Raw genomic sequence first — 15954 nt, 5'->3', positions numbered from 1 at the left:
TACTGTTTAAATTTCTTTTAGTAAGTGCTGGACAAACAGCATATGCAAGAAAAACCCTACTTTTCCACCATCTTAAAAAGAAAAAATCCTAGCAAATATGAACATTTCCTTTCCCAAAATGATAGTTACAACAATGGCATATCTCACCTTATTAGATTCTGCCATTAAAAAAAAATTCCAATAATCTGTGGTCATTCTTTTGAATTATAACCATAAATTCTTTTGAATCGCAATCATAAATGAAAATCTTGATGTGGCTGAGAAAAATCAGGAGAGACAGACCCAGGTATCTGAACATTACAGGCACAACCTTGGAGAAGCTGTCAGTGATAAATCAGCTCTCCAACAGACAAGGGTCAAAGAGCTGTCCTTCATTTCTAGGTCCCCTGTACAGTGGCAGAGTGACAGAGGTGGACTTCAGAACAACTCTGTGTTTGGTTTTGAAAAATTATTTTGTAGAAATAGGTACAGGGCATGCTGCCAGTCAAAAGGAAACCTCAGTCTAAACAGTGCATTCAGCTGGCCTGCTGAAGACAGCCAGCTGCACACAAGTGTATGTGATGTTTAGCATCATAAATAAAGGCTTTTGACCTCCTCTCCAGCAGAAAAATGGGGTCCATTTCCAGTTGGATCACCCTGGATCACAGGTGGTAAGAGCTGAACTGCTGGACCTCCTACAAGGCACTTTGAATGTTCCACCATCTTTCCCACCAGGGTGGCAGAACCTCTGTGACATTAAAGTTGGGAAAAAAAAAGAAATAGACCTGGTTCTTTTTGCTTGGTGCATGAAAATTTGGCTTCCTTTCACACAGATAGGTTCCCTAAGAAGAGAGGATCTGTACTGTATCTCTGACAAGGGAAGTGAAACAGTAAAAGGACTTGAAGTTTATCCATGGCTTTTGATACCAAATTTCCCCATCTAATCCAACAAAACCAAGATAAAGAACCAACACCAAAGGATTTCACCAACACCCACTGACACTGCAAACAGCATTCAAGTATCTTACACGAGAAACACTTGGGAACAGCCTTTGCCTTTGCCATCACACATGTGGAAACCTTCTTACAATGACTATTGGATACTAAGAAACAGAAAGGAGTTGGCAGGGGTTTAGTTCAGTTCACAGGGCTCCACAGCATCATTTGCAATCACAGGACACAGAGGGACCAATCCTGCAACCAGAGGAGTCCCACGGGCAGCGCCAAGACCCAAGGCTGCAGCTGCAATTCCCCAAACACACAGCACTCCAAAACAATCAGTGGCTTGATGTTTGAAGTCTATTCTCTTTTGAAATAATAAATCAGCACACTGGACTCAGGGTCTTGGCCCTGACTTGGAATGCAGCCAGGCTGTGGGGATTTGCCACTGAACTGTGCAATCATTTGCACACCCAAACCTTGAACTTGTTATCACCAGAACATTGTGGTTCTTTCTTTGCCCCAGCTTCCATTAAGTTTTTGCACATTTTTGCTTAAATGTCAATGTATTAAAAAAAGCCTTTTTTTCCCCTTGAATAATGCTATGTTCACTTGTGATAACCCAGACCTGGAGCTTTGCTTACTGCATGAAATTCAGTGGGTTCACCTGAGCATCTGATTCTGCAAAACAGCAGTGTGTGAGCAGAAATGGATGGAAGCACACATAAAATGTAATTAACTTTTCAAATTAAATTAAAAATAAAACAAAACATCTAATAAATGTTTATGAGGTTATACTGGTAAAAACAATTATCTTCTAGATTATGTGAGACGGCTAAAGGTGGAAACATTGCATTGACAAAGCAAGACTTTGACAGGTTTGCATGTTTCAGATGATCAGCAGAGAATCTGAATGCTTGAACACTGCCCACGAGTCATCAGGAATTCCTTCTGATTAGGTTCCAGGGCACTGGGGGTGAAAACCTCCTGCAGAGTCCTGGCAGCCAATTAAGGCTGAAGCTGCTCTGTTCCTCCAGCCTTGTAAAGTCACCACCTCAAGCAGGCTGTGTAGCTGGAAATGGGTGCAACCTCCTGGCAGTTACCCAGAAACTTCAAATTTATCTGCACAAGATGTTTTGTAGACTTATTGGAAGAGATAAAAGATAGCCCCTCTTCAGCAGCATGCAAGAAATCCATGAAAGCTATATAAGCTGCTACAGAAATGGAGAATAGTTGGGTTTTTTTCAATGGAAATGAGGAACTTTTCCACCACTTTCATCAGATGCAAAAGACTTGATGTAAGTGGGTGGAAAATAATCGGGACAAGAGAGTCAAAGGCACTAATACAGGAAACCATTCAACAGGTTAGGCAGGCACAGAAATGTGCTCCAGAGAGATGTGGTGCAGGTGGGAAAACCTACCTGCGTCTCACAGGAGGTGACACATCCCAGCTGGCCCCACAGGTGAGGAGGAGGGTACAGAGGAAGAGGTCAGTGAACAAAACCAGAGCCTCGGACTTCAGAGCTGAGACCTGGACTAAAGGGAGCTGCTCAGCACTGGTGCTGCTTTAGCCACTCAACTGAACTGAAGTGTGTGCTGAAAGGGGATTTTCATGTGCTTTGTGGAACTCAGCCCTGGAGCAGCACATTGAATGCATTTCTCCATACAGAAATGCCAGTTCTGTATGCACTGAATGGGAAATAATTATTTTTCTGGACAATTGTTTCCTCCTGGAGCAGCTTCCAAGTTCTGGACATGGCTTTCCCTCCCTTTGGCTAATTAGGATGTGTGATAACAGGGTTCTCAGAAGTGTAGTACAGAATCCCTGGAACAAAGACTAATTCAAACACCAAGCTGTACATACATTAATGTTTAACAAGAAAGGGAAAAGTCTTAATTCCAAACTCCTATATCCTATACTGGATAATTTTGCTGGCAAGCAATCAGTAAAAATATTCAGAGGGGAGTGCACTGCTCTTTCCTTTAGCTGAGATATTCTGATTATAACATGAATCATCCACAACATGCAACATGCATCATTCTGAGAGCTCAAAGATGGTGCTGAAATCCAACTTCCCTCCTGCTGGGAAAGATTCTGTGATTTTGTCTCCTACTTAAAATCATCAGCACCAGTAGCACTCAGAGTGAGAAACACAACTTCACTCTGAATTTCAGGTGGAGGCAGTGGCTGGTATCTGGGTGACCGAGTAAGAAGCAGATGGGATATCACACCTGAAATGAGCTGGGGTTTGTTCTGTGTTCCTTAGGTGCTCCCTAGAGCTGTTTTTGCTAGGTGACCCCAGTGCTAGCCAAGAAGAAGAGCTGTTACTGCTACCCCAACTCTCCTGCAGCAGGTAGGAGAACCCCAGAGCGTTACTCACCCATGCCCTTGGTGTGGTTGAAGTCTCCTTTGACCACTTTGCAGGTTTTCCCATCGCCACTGCAGATCCCACAGCGATCCTCTTTGGCAGCTGAGCCAATGATCCCATCACAGCCAATTTTCTAATGACAACAACCAGAGACCCCCATTACTTTGTTTGCAAGGTTAGAGCATCTCTATACAATGAGGTCAAGACTAAGATTGACATCTGACTGAAAACCTGAATGGAGAGAAACACCGAACTCTTAATTAAACTTTTGAAATACCTGAAAAAAGATCTCATTAATCAGATGGCTCAAGGTACCTGAAATGAAAGAGTAGTTCAGTGGAAGCAGCTCAGTTTCACATCTGGCCAATTTTTACCACAAGATTGCCTATGCAATTATGAAATTTTCCACATGCTTGCACTGTATTAAGAATCAACATTCAATTGAAAAATAAATCATAAAATCTAACAGTTTCACCTAAAGCTTCATTATAAAGGGTGTTTTCATAATTTTCTATATGTACCTATTTTTTTTTCCTACAAAAACCTACAGTTCTGCTTCCACACATGGGAAAAGTCACAATATTCTCCTTGTAGCTACTGGGATTATCACCATCATCTTCCTTATTCACAAAGCATTCACAGGTCATGATGGAGAACATTCCACATTTGGAAATCTTGAGGCTGACAACACCGTCATTAATCCATATAAATTGTATTCTGTCCATGTAAGACCCTCAAACTGATCAGCAATTCACTCTTAAAACATAAATTTCCACTGAAATAAGCCATTTCATTATGCAAGTTATTAGCAAAGATTGCACTATTAAAAATTAGTTTAGGATTTATTCTGTATAGATAAACAGTTTCTTGGCAAATGAGTAGCAGGACTGTCACTAGTAAGACTTATTTGAATAAGGCTATTGGGTTTCTCTCTTCTTTGCCTTGCTGTGATGAAGCCAGAGGAAAGTTGGAGAGATATCTTAGGGAACAATCAAAACAACAAACATTTTGAAAAATAGGGTAAGCAGGGAAATATTAAGAGAACTTGGGCTGTTTATCTGAGCCTGTCTGCGTGTAAGCAATGCAATTTGGATCAGAATTCCAACATTCCCCTTGTTTCAGAAGACCCTGGCCACTTCCTGAGTCCAGATGTATTTCAGGGATCAAAGATTGCCAGCGTTCCACTGTGTGCTGATGCAGAGATTGTCTGGGTAAATCATTAGGGACAGACATGCTGAGAGAGGGTGATCATCCTAAACACATACCAGGGAAATGCTGCTCATTAACTGGCACAGTACCTACACTGGTGCACAGGAGCAGCAGGAAAAAACCTGTATAAATGCATAAATGGGAGTTAAAAGAGGGAGGAAGAAGATTGTGGAGTTTCTGGCAGTTGCAATTCTCAAGCCTAAACTTCACGCCCATGTCCAACAAATAATTTTAGGATATTGAACGTGATTCTGCCCCCAGAACAGAAGGATGTCCCAGCAGTTCTCCTTCCAGGAAAATCAGGATGATTTATTAATGGGGTTGCTGAAAGGCAGCTGGAAATAAATGCCTGCCTGCCACCCTGCTGAGATACTGGAAAGGCTGTGTTTAATTTAAGGCTCTGGTGCTATCTTTTATTGTGCTGCATTGTTATTAGCACTATGTGAGCACACAGATGAATAAAGGGAACATAATGAGTGTTGAACCACACTTATTCCCAGAGCTACATGAGGAGTCTGTAGGACTCTAATGGAGGCAGGGAAAGAATGGGGAGTTGGCAATGACATGCTTTGTATTTACACTGGAGTTTCCCAGATAATGGAAACCAGTGTAAGCCAGCAAAGCTTGAGAAGGCTGAGTCCCCCCCCATCTGAGACTGGGGTTCAAGACAAGCCATTTCCTCACACCTTTACTTGGCACTGACACCCTTTCACTTGAAAGGCCCTCTCTGAAGGGCACGGAAAGAACCCACTGAATCCACAAATGTGACTCCCAATATCTTTGCTGGTTTTTACCTTTCATCTTCACCCTATTCCCTGTGAGTGAAGGAACTGGCAACGGCCCTTGTACCCTCTTCTTCAATGGCACCATTGCTCCCATCCACAGGGCAAACTTTTCCCTCAATCCAGGCCTTGAGACTTAAAGCCCCCCTCACATTTGGGCCAGGCAACAGCTTCTTACAAAGGAATATCTCTAAGAGAATAAAACACTTTTTTTTTTCTTGGCTTCAGGATGAAAATTGGTGCATTCTTGCTACTTTATGGGGGAAAAATACCTTGGAAGCACTTTAGTGTTGTCTACATAAACATTAGAGCCCGTTTCCCTCTCCCCAAGCCTTCCAATCATTTCCAAACTGAAAGTGCATTTAATAAGAGTACATTTAATAACAGTACATAATGAAACAGCTTTGGGTAAGATTTGACAGTGGATTCCAAAAGCTGCAAAGTCATTTAGAAACACATTGCAGTGACCAGCTTGGTCACTCTGATCCTTTGAGAACTCCCTACGTGTAAAATAACCTTAAAACCACCACCGTGGCCACTCTTAAAACAAGTGGATCAGCGGATCAAAGGGGAACAGACAGGACTGGAAGGGCAGAACACAGTGGCTATCACCTTTGTGGGTGCAAAGCATCTGCCAGCAGTCTTTGGGCTTTTAATTGAGAGATTTCTCCAAGGTGTGAGAGCCCCTGAGACTCCAGCACTGGCTGGATGTATATCCAGTGGGTACAACAGCAGCTTCCCACTGACAATATGCTCTGCGCATTACACTGCCCATCCTTTAACTACAGAGCTGTCCTCAGCCTGCAGAAAGCTTTCCAAAATGTGAAGGCTTAATTAACCATCTGCAAAGGGAAAATACCAAGTTTCACTGCTCAAAAGTCAAGTTTTCACAGTGCAGAAAGAATCCCTTAAAACCTAAATAGTTCAAGGGAGTTATTGGATCTTTGCCATCTCCCACTTGCTTTTTGTTGCTTCCTGTCCAGTCAAGGTGAGGGGATTTATTAAATAAAGAAGCAGAAAGGGGAAGCTTTACATTCTGAAGAAAGAAAGACCTTGTAAACAACAATAACATCCCATGTGTTTTCTGAACCAAGAGTTATCCTGCGGATGAGCAGACTGAGCCCGTGGACCAGCCCATCCAGCAATTGCTGGATACTTTCAGTTCCATCAGTCTTGAATGGACTGGTGAGAAGGAAAGCAGCTTTAAAACATGGGAATGCTGGCAAGAAACATGAAAATAAGTCTTTTAGGCCTTCAAGTCCTCAGCATGGACAGTCAGAAATGTGTCCACAGGTTTCTTAAGGCTCTTCCACCCAGGAACTCTCCTGCTCTGACACCACATTTTGGAACTAGCCACTGACCTTTAGATTGGCAGGTAACTGCATGTTTGCTGAGCCAAAGACCTGAAATTAATTCTCTTTAAGCTGATATCTCCATCCACCCTTCCCTCCCTCCCTCCCTCCCTCCCCCTTCTTCTCATTTTTATAATTAAACATCTGAAAGTACTGCTTGTTGGGTGGTATTTCCAGCTTCAGTCATAGCTGGCTCCAGCATAGGAAAACTCTTCTCTTTTGAATACATATCACTTGGATTCTTCTGTGTGAACTATTCTCTGTATTGCTTGAGTATTTTTAAATTATATTTTTATTTGTATTTTCAATGGCTGTGAAAGAGCTCAATTGATACAGCTTGTGAGGGTATGTTTTGCTACATAAACACAATTATTTTTGTTATATACACCCACTCTGTGCAAGAAATGACATTGTAGGCTCACAAAACCATAATGCTTCCCATATGCTGAACTAACTGGCTGTCTCAATGGATCAAATATAAATATTGATGAAACATGTGCCACTTTACAAATTAATCATGTACAGAGCAGGCTGGTTATGACAGATTCATCTACACTGCCAATTCCTTCTGTCCATAATATCCAATGTCATTGATACCTCCAGGGATGGACCACATGAAACAGGAATGTACAGATGTGAGCAAGTGACATTCAGATCAGAGGGGAAGAGAATTCTTATTTCATTGTTTTAAACATGTCTGCCCCTGTGGAGGGTTCTGGAGGCTGCCAGGGCTGGGTGAGGTGAGTCTGCATCCCTGATCAAGCAGTTCATCTCTGAGTTACTCCAGTTTCTGTTCCACAACAAATTTTGTGCTAAGAGTTGGAGTTCTCGTAGGAGTTAGTTCAGCAAATATCTTCCTGTCATTTTCCAAGCCTTCAGATTGTGTCTGAATCAGAGCAGCTCTGCTGGATCAGGAATTAGACACCTCCTATTTTAAAATCAGCATTATCTCATCTGCTTTAGATCTGCAATGGAATCTGCCATTGACTTTGTGCTTAGATCCCTCAGCAGCTCATGGGGTGTTAAACACAATAATTCATGATTTTTCACATATAGATATTGAAGGCTATGTGTCAAAACCTCTGTGTTCATGAGAAAACATGCAAATAATACAAAGCTCTTTCCCACCCCAGGAACTCCTTTGCTTGTGTTCTATTATATGCTTTCCATGGGATAACATGGAAGAAAATCTGGAGGAAAATAGCATGGGTTTTTTTGTTTTTTTTTTTCATACCCCACTGCAAAGTACACCACAAACTAGTAGGATATAGACAAAGACTTTGTTTTGTCACTATGCCTTACTCGCCAAAATCCCTGATACTCTTTTAAACCTCAGATTACATTGCTAGAGATTCAGACATGGAAAAAACCAAAAAGGCAATTATACAACAGGTTTCTGTAGTTCAGACAATCCTTCTGGATTTTGTGCACATGCACTAAATAATTTATCAAAGTTCAGTGCTAAGCCAAGTTGTTGTATGGAGACAAGCTACCCAGTCTGGAACATCTTGTACCACAGTTTGTAATGCAGGAATATGAATAATACATGGAAAATACTCAAGTGAGGAGACAAAGCCAGAACTCCAGGCATCAATCAAATGCAAAAAGTGGGTACTAAGTATGTAAAAAACTCTATTCCAGAAGCAGGTCCAGTAGACAACTTCAATTTCTCCTCTGCCACCTGTGGCACTCTCCTAATACTCTGCCTGTCCAGTTTGCAGAAGCTATTTTTGAAAATCTGTCCATTTTCCAACTTGTGCTCCCCTTTCATAGAGTGTGACAATCACTTTCAGAAGAAAGTAGTTCTGTAACGATTTTGTTGTGCCAGGACAGCCTAATATGTGGCTTATTATCATTAAACACACTGTGGATTCACCAGCCAGTTGAAAGGAGGTGTGATATGACAAAACATTCATGAGAATACTGCAGACAGAGCCAAAACATCTTCACCTCTTAAACTGCTAAATCACAGCAAAGTCTGCCCTTGATCTCTAGCCCAGTTCTGCTATACAGGAGGTCTCTCTTTTCACAGAGACCTTAAATTACATCCTGAAGCACAATCTGTAGTCCCCACTGGAAAGTTCTCATGCTGTCATGAGGCTCAGACTAATCCTCCTTTGAGAAAAGCCAGCACAAGGTCATGTGCATCAGAACAGTCAGCTGAGCAGCTTGTCTTCTCCTCACCCCTCTGCTCTGTGACATCTGACACTTTTTTTAGCTCCACTTCAGCCAGCAGTTTTGAATTAACCTCGGCAGCACAGAGCAAAACACTGTAAGGGGTTAGAAAGTGCCCTGTTCTCATGAGTGCTCTCTCATCAAACACACACCCCACAGGCCCAGGGAAGAACAAAACCCTCAGGGAATCCTCTCCCTGAAAGCCATTTGTCACTTGAAGGGAAATAGGAGAAGATGAACCCAGTGTGAGGTGCAGGTTGCAGTGCCCTACCCCACCTTCCCCATGGCTGCAGTGTCCGTGACAGGGAAAGCAAATTGCTGCAAAGCCTAAATGAGCACTCACCCTCCTCCTCCTCCAACACATCAGGCTGCTCTTGCTCTCCAGCCTGCTACAGGATTTCTGTCTCTGAAAAATCTCTAGAGAAAATAAATTCTCCTTGCTAGAAGACCATGTGCATTTTGAGGAGAAAAGATCAAAGACCTACATATGCTTTGAACAGGGGATCCAGTTTGTTCAGAGGATGGTAAGAAATGGTGCATTTGAAATGTTCAGCCTCAAAAACAACTCAAATAAACAAGGAAAAAATTGAATTAAGACCTTATGATTCATTTCAAAAACAAGGAGTAAGGCTAGGAAAAGTCTAGGTGATTTAGGAACCCCCACGCTAAATTTAGGGCTGACTTTGCTCTTTGGTGCTTCTATGCATGATCGAAGTAATAACCAAGTTTACTCACTCCAGCTGCCATCAGGTGTAAGGGATAAATACAGAGATGCTGCTGCTTTTGATGATTTTGTTTTAGGGATAGTGAGGCTGACAGCAAAAGCTTCATTGACACCTTTTAAATTGGAGTTCAGCTTTAAAGAGAAACTGAAATAACTTCACAAAGTACAACTGAAGGAAAATTCCTTTAGTGCCCAAATATATTTGGGGCATTTTGAGGCTTCAGAGAATCTGTTCCTGCTTTCCTTCTCAAAATCCTCCTCTCCTTGCAACAGTTTTTTCTCTGCCATGTTCATCTACATTCATTCATCATCCAAGAACGATTCACCAGCTGCATTTAGGAGCATCTAATGAAGGGAGAAGATCTATTACATTTCCTGGGCTAGATGTTCACAGGCAATGGCTACTGCTAATTTGTCTGTTGCACTGGCAATGTGTCATTCCTGCCTTTGAGAGCCTCTAACTAGAAGGATTACATAAGAAAATAAATAAGAGTAATACCACCCTCTGATTTCAGCACTTACTCTCTTCTTCAGGCCCCCTGCAATGCCTATTGCCAGGCTTTGTCTACACTGGGTAAAGAAACAAGGAGAGAAGTAATTAAATGAATATGGCAATTAAACTGGTTTAATAGGCAGCTAGTTAGACAAGTATCTGTGGCAAATGGGGTACATAGGCACATATGGCAATTCTCAGCACTGCACTGCATATATGGCAGAGGAGTATTATAAATGAGTTCACAGGGCTTTCAAATCTGCTCGGCTTGAACTGATCATTTCACATTTTTTCTCAGCCAGATGCAAATGGACTGAATGTTCTGCAGCTGTCATCACCTCTCTGCACAGTTAAAGGCAGTTGCCCCTGACTCAGAGTGCAATTTGCTTTTCATGATGTACCTCCAGTGCTCTGTGCTCATAAAGGAATTCATTTGGAGGGAGCTGGCTACTGATCCTCCCCGGATGAAAAAAAGGTGCCTTGCCATGATGTCTGATCTACCATTTGTGGCAGTTCTGAAGGTTTGGAGCAATAAAACTGGCCAGCCCAGAGTAATGGTCAATGGCACACAGCTGGAGGTGCACAGCTGGCCTGACTATAAAAGGTTATTAATGGGGTTTTGTTTTAGCTTTTTTCAGATATAGCCAAAAACTGGGAAAAATTAAGTAACTTGGGATGCACCATGAACTTGGCTCTATGTGCAAAGCACTTTGTATTATAAAGAATCGAACTTGTACTGGCTCCCCAGACTGTTGCTATTCATATTCTTCATTGGAATAAATTAGACAGAGTGAATTAAAAATGCCTCTTCAGCATCATTCGTCAAGAAACAGTGGGAAGTGTCTCCTGCAGCAGTGCAAAATTCAATCCAAAGATTTTTCACGTCTCTCTTTGCATTGTTATTAGTAAAGCTGCTTTATGCCCCCAGAGCCTCTCTCACACCAGGTGGGTATTGTGCTCATTTATCTCCCCACCTGCAAGGCTCAAAGCAATAAAAATTGGCATTTCTTAACCACTCCCAGAAATCAGAAATAATGCCATATTTGGTGTGCCCTGTGCCCCCAGGGCAAACCCGTGAGGTCAGTGGAAATAAAGGGTGATGCTAAAAAGCTGTTCTGGTGGATACAGAGGGCTGGTTAATACCAGGAAGAGCAACTCCTACCACAGGATACAAATCTAGGTGAGGAGAAACCTAAAGAGAAGAACTGCCAGGAAGAATCCAGCCCTGGCAAGGCTGCTGTAGCCAAGTGAACTGTCATTCTCACCACTGGGGTATGTACAGCACACTCTGAACACGTGCTCCATCATCAGCAGAGAGGAAACTCATGAAGGGTCTGCCCTGTCAAATTGTCCGTGACAAATGACCTGAACCCCAAGGAGCACCCACTCCAAACAACTTCCTGTCTTTTATGATCTTTAAATACACATTTTCTCAGCTTCCTTCCATTGTCCAAACATTAAATCTCCATCTTATATGGGTCTACACAACTCCATTAAATTTTTGAGGAACCTGAAGCACCTTCTCTAAGAGCTGCTCTCCTCAGCATTCAATGTGTTACAAACTCTCTCAGCAAACCATTAAGTTTTATTACAGAGATGTTCCACAACTCATTTTGGGTCTGTGTGTAATTTGGTTAGAGAGAAATAATCATTGTAATGGCTATAGGCCATCACTCTAAGGAAAAGAGAAGTCAATCTGAAGACTCTGGCTCATGTAGCTGCAGGAGCCAAGGAGCAACTGGTACTGAAAAGCTTCCTCAGTATTTCTAAGAAGGAACCAGGTGGACCCAAAAGCATCATGATTCTGGCAAGATAATGCTTGTAACAGGCTAGTGACAATTTCTAAGCTGATTTGCAGCTTCAGTGCTTTTATCAATGATTCCTCTAATAGCCAAAAAAGAGAAATTAACCAGGCCAGATTTCCCCTCCAATCTGCTCCCCTCACAGAAGTCCCTTCCCACCCAAGCCATGCACACAACCAAATGTGATCTTTGAGCATTCCCAGCTGTTCAGGAATAATAGCATACCCCGGGCATTCAGCACAATTCTCAGACCAATAACAGGGCCATGGAGCACTTGTAGTGGGCCTCATAAAACAGAGCTGTCCCCTCCCCTCAGGGACAGCCTCCCAGCCCCCAGCACAGTGCTGCCCCAGACTGAACCTAACACCAGAAATAGAACAAGAGAAAGTTACTCCACCTGGCACTTGCCATGTACACAGAGGTCTGTCTCATACGGCCCACAGGGAGTTCCATCCAGGACTCTGTCTGTCACCAGCACAGGAGACTCCTTGCCCAGTGGGGAGCAGAAGAGCTCACATGGCTTATCTGGGAAAAGAAATATGACAACTGCCCTTGGGAACAGCACAAACAAGGGTCTGAGGCAATGGTGATGCATTCTCTACACAAATACATTTGGATAGCTCATCTTTGAAGGAACATGAGGCTTTCTGTTTAGGCCTGTCATTTCCCCACTTTAAATATCACTATTTAAAGGGTTACACTGACGAGACTGGGCTTTAACAGCACAGAAAACCAATCAGTAAACACAGTTTTGTTTGTAAAGGGAAGGTGTTTGTTACAGGGAACATTCATCAGTCTGCTAAGAATGATCAAGTCATTGATCATTCAATCAAAATTCAGGCTGCAGCCAGTGATTTTAGAAGAACAAGTTCTCCAGACCATTTCATATCTCACCAATATCTGGTTGAATAGCAGATGAAGAGCAAGAGCCAGAAGAGGAAGTGTTAAAGGAATGGGGTGAGATAGGCAATCATGCTGAGATACCCAAAAGTGACATAAATTAAAATATGTCACAGGGAACCCACCTTTTTTTTTTTTTTTCAGTTCCAAACTAACTGGAACTTTTTAATGTTTAAACTCCCAACTCTCTGATTCCCAGTCTGAACTTCAGGCTGGGAATCAAATGAAGGCATTTCTCTCCCAGCATTTCAAAAAGATGTGTAAAGCATTGACAACTCTGTATGTTCTATTAAGAAGGCTAAAGGAACAGCAGAGCAGCACCAAGAACAATTAACTGTAATTAATCTTTCAGGTGTAGCTAAAGGGGGCCTATTGCAGCCTTCTCACCAACAACGGAGCCCTGCAGATGAGACACTGCAGTGAAAGAACAGCGAGGAATTACAGAGGGAGATGAAAAAACTCACCATCCACGATGACAGCTGTCAGGAGGCTTTTCTTCTTGTTGGTGTACCTGTCGTGGGCCTGGCACTGCTGGTCCCTGAAGCTGGGCACCCCTTTGGGGCAGGGCAGGTTCTCACACACCGTGTGCTCCACGCTGGCCCCCTGGCAGTTCTTCCCACCCGGCCCTGGGCTGCAGTGGGGAACAAAACCAAGGTCAGCACCAAACACCTGGAATGTTCCATCTTCCCCCTCCCACCCATGTTTTGCCCCCTGCCTCAAATGCTCCAGAGCATGGAGACACAGCAAACATCCCACCAGCACGTGTCCTCCTTGCAATTAAAATACCACAAAAGCAGCAATAACCTGCAATGTAGGCAGGGTATCCAGAAACAAACCTGTGCTGTAGATAATCTCCATCCATGAAATCCAAGCCATTCCACACATTTGTTTTTTAAACATACAGGAAAGGCCACTAATGCAACATCAGAATTAAGCACCTGCAAAACTTATCTGCTTTTATTTATGAACCCCCAGAGAAGAAGGAAAACTCAAACTCTCAGCAATAGCTTGTATTTTCTTTGCAAAATAAAGCAAAATACAAACAAAAAACCACAGGTAAGCATGGAATCTGGAATTCCAGGTCCCAAGCCTTGCACTGATGAGCTCAAGCCTGGGATTTCCAATAAACAGTGCAATCCAAGCCCCTCCTGGCCCATGTCTGAAACAGTGACTGTGTGAGATATTCTGGTAGGCAGCCACCTTTCACTGTATTTATGTCAAGAGAATCCACCAACTAATGGAACTGAAGAAATCAAAGCTCATTTTTGCTGCTGTGACCCTTTTACATGACAAGAGGGGACTGGAGAAGGGATGCTCTGTTTAAGCCAATGGTTTTCTCCTCAGTCCAACAGTTCAACAACAGCCCAAAGCCTAGACAGGAACACAAGGCAGTACAACTCAAAAGTCTGCACGTGTAAACTGGCTTATGACACATTCCTTACAACCATTGGGGAGGCAGTGCATGTAAATGTTCAAAAAAATTACAGAGAGGAAAAACCAAATCAAACAGTGAAGCAACTGGTTTAAAAATACTGATAGTCCCACAGGCTCAAGAGTCAGCTGGCAGGAGTAGAGATTCCTGTAAAAAAAATCCCAAGACCAAATATATACAAAATAAATGATAAATCCCTTAGCCAGTATTTCTGGACAGTGAATAAACCAGCTGCAGAAGTAGGCTGAGGCCAGAAATTTGAAGCAAAAGAAGATCACGTGTGTATCTCCAGCCAAGAATATATATGAGCAAGAGAATTTTAAAATCAGTGTGCAGTGTTGGAAGGAGCATTTCCTGTAATTTAAGGAACGATGATGAATGGATTTAGGTTTGGTCAGCACTAAACCTAAATAGCCTTTTGTAGCTGACAGCAAAGAAACCAGCTCAGTCCCCTTTTCAGGAAAATGAGCTGGTAAAAATCAAACCTTCGTATTATAGACATGCAACTGCAGCTCAGCTAAGGAGAGGAATAAACAAAAATACCATTTTCACATGATTACAGGTCAACAGCAGCAATTGTGAGCCTATACATCATCTAGGAATGTCTTCAAAGTGACTGTGTTGTTATGCAGAATTTCAGCCCCAATTTAAAAAGAAAAGTATTGGGTACTTTGTGTGTAGAAGAAAGCATAAAATCTGAATAAAATCACTTGGAGGGCTGCTCCCAAGGCTGTAAAGTTATAAGTAACACAATTGGGTGGCCAGTTAAATGGCACCATTGTAACCTCTTCAGGACCCCAAAACAATGAAGAGACTTCCAGATGGGCCTCAGCTGACCTGGGGATGAACACCTACATTTTATTCTGAATCAGAAAAAATCCAAGCCCACACAGAGAGCATCAGTCACTGTGCAGGAGCTAAACAGCACCCACGGCTCTCTGCATGCATGAAAACCTTCCTGTTCTTATTTAGCACTTGCTGACCTACAGAGCATCTCAAGGGGCTTTGCCAACAAAGCTCTGGGACACTCTGATCATTGTCAGCCACTGCACTGCTCCCCAAGCCCAGGGCAAGCACTCCTGCAAAACTGATCTCTAAGGCACATCGGCTCACTTTGGTCTGTAGGTCCAGATCAGCCCCTCCTCATTCACTGTAGTGCTGGAGGGGAAACACAGCATCAGTTTTTCTGCCATACTACATGTATCTAATTCAACCGTATCCACCTTTGAATCACTGCAATGGGAAACTTCCAAAGGTGACCCTTCAAGCCACTTCCACAGAGCCTACTTCAAGTCCCTCCAGGATGCCAACCTCATGCCAACCATCGCAGCTTGTGAATCAGAAATTTCTCAGGGCTTCTGCACAGCTCTGCTGCCCATTTCTCCCCTGTACTCTTGCAGCAAGGGTTGCCCAAGAGGGAAGAGGCTGCCAGCATGGCAAAAGGAGCCAGGATGGTGTGAGGACTTACGGGGGGTTGTCACATTTCCGCTGCCTGAAACGCACCCCTGTTCCGCACGTCCGGCTGCACATGCTCCACTGGCTCCACACGCTCCAGTCCCCGTCCACGTGCTCAGGGATGGGGGTTTTACTGACACACTCCCCAGCTCGGCACCACTGCAAGGCAATCAGGTTAGCACAGCCTGGGAAGAAACCCTGACCTTGCACAGGTGGACTTTAAAGGATGGCTGAGGGATTGCAACAAGTCCACGTTTAAGTTTCTAGGGATTCGAGGCTTTGGTGAGATGGCAGTAGGAGAAGGAGGAAGGGAGGAGGTGAAATGTAGAAATTTAAGTGTCAC

General features: G+C 43.1%; 1 protein-coding gene across 3 annotated transcripts in view; it reads right to left on the bottom strand.

Moving 5' to 3' along the window:
- ADAMTS17 (ADAM metallopeptidase with thrombospondin type 1 motif 17) overlaps positions 1-15954 on the bottom strand; it is a 158309-nt gene that overhangs the window by 50739 nt on the left and 91616 nt on the right. For 2 of the 3 annotated variants that reach the window (XM_068203621.1, XM_068203623.1), the window contains exons 12-16: positions 15625-15770; positions 13189-13355; positions 12222-12349; positions 3300-3420; positions 1008-1082 (exon numbers count right to left, since the gene is read on the bottom strand). In XM_068203621.1, coding sequence (XP_068059722.1) covers positions 1008-1082; positions 3300-3420; positions 12222-12349; positions 13189-13355; positions 15625-15770 — 637 coding nt within the window. The remainder of the gene's footprint in view (positions 1-1007; positions 1083-3299; positions 3421-12221; positions 12350-13188; positions 13356-15624; positions 15771-15954) is intronic. The other variant, XM_068203624.1, reaches the window with a different exon arrangement.

The sequence above is a fragment of the Anomalospiza imberbis genome, chromosome 13 (genome assembly GCF_031753505.1).
Source record: "Anomalospiza imberbis isolate Cuckoo-Finch-1a 21T00152 chromosome 13, ASM3175350v1, whole genome shotgun sequence".
Lineage (NCBI taxonomy): Eukaryota > Metazoa > Chordata > Aves > Passeriformes > Viduidae > Anomalospiza > Anomalospiza imberbis.
This window is presented reverse-complemented; position numbering and strand designations above follow the sequence as displayed.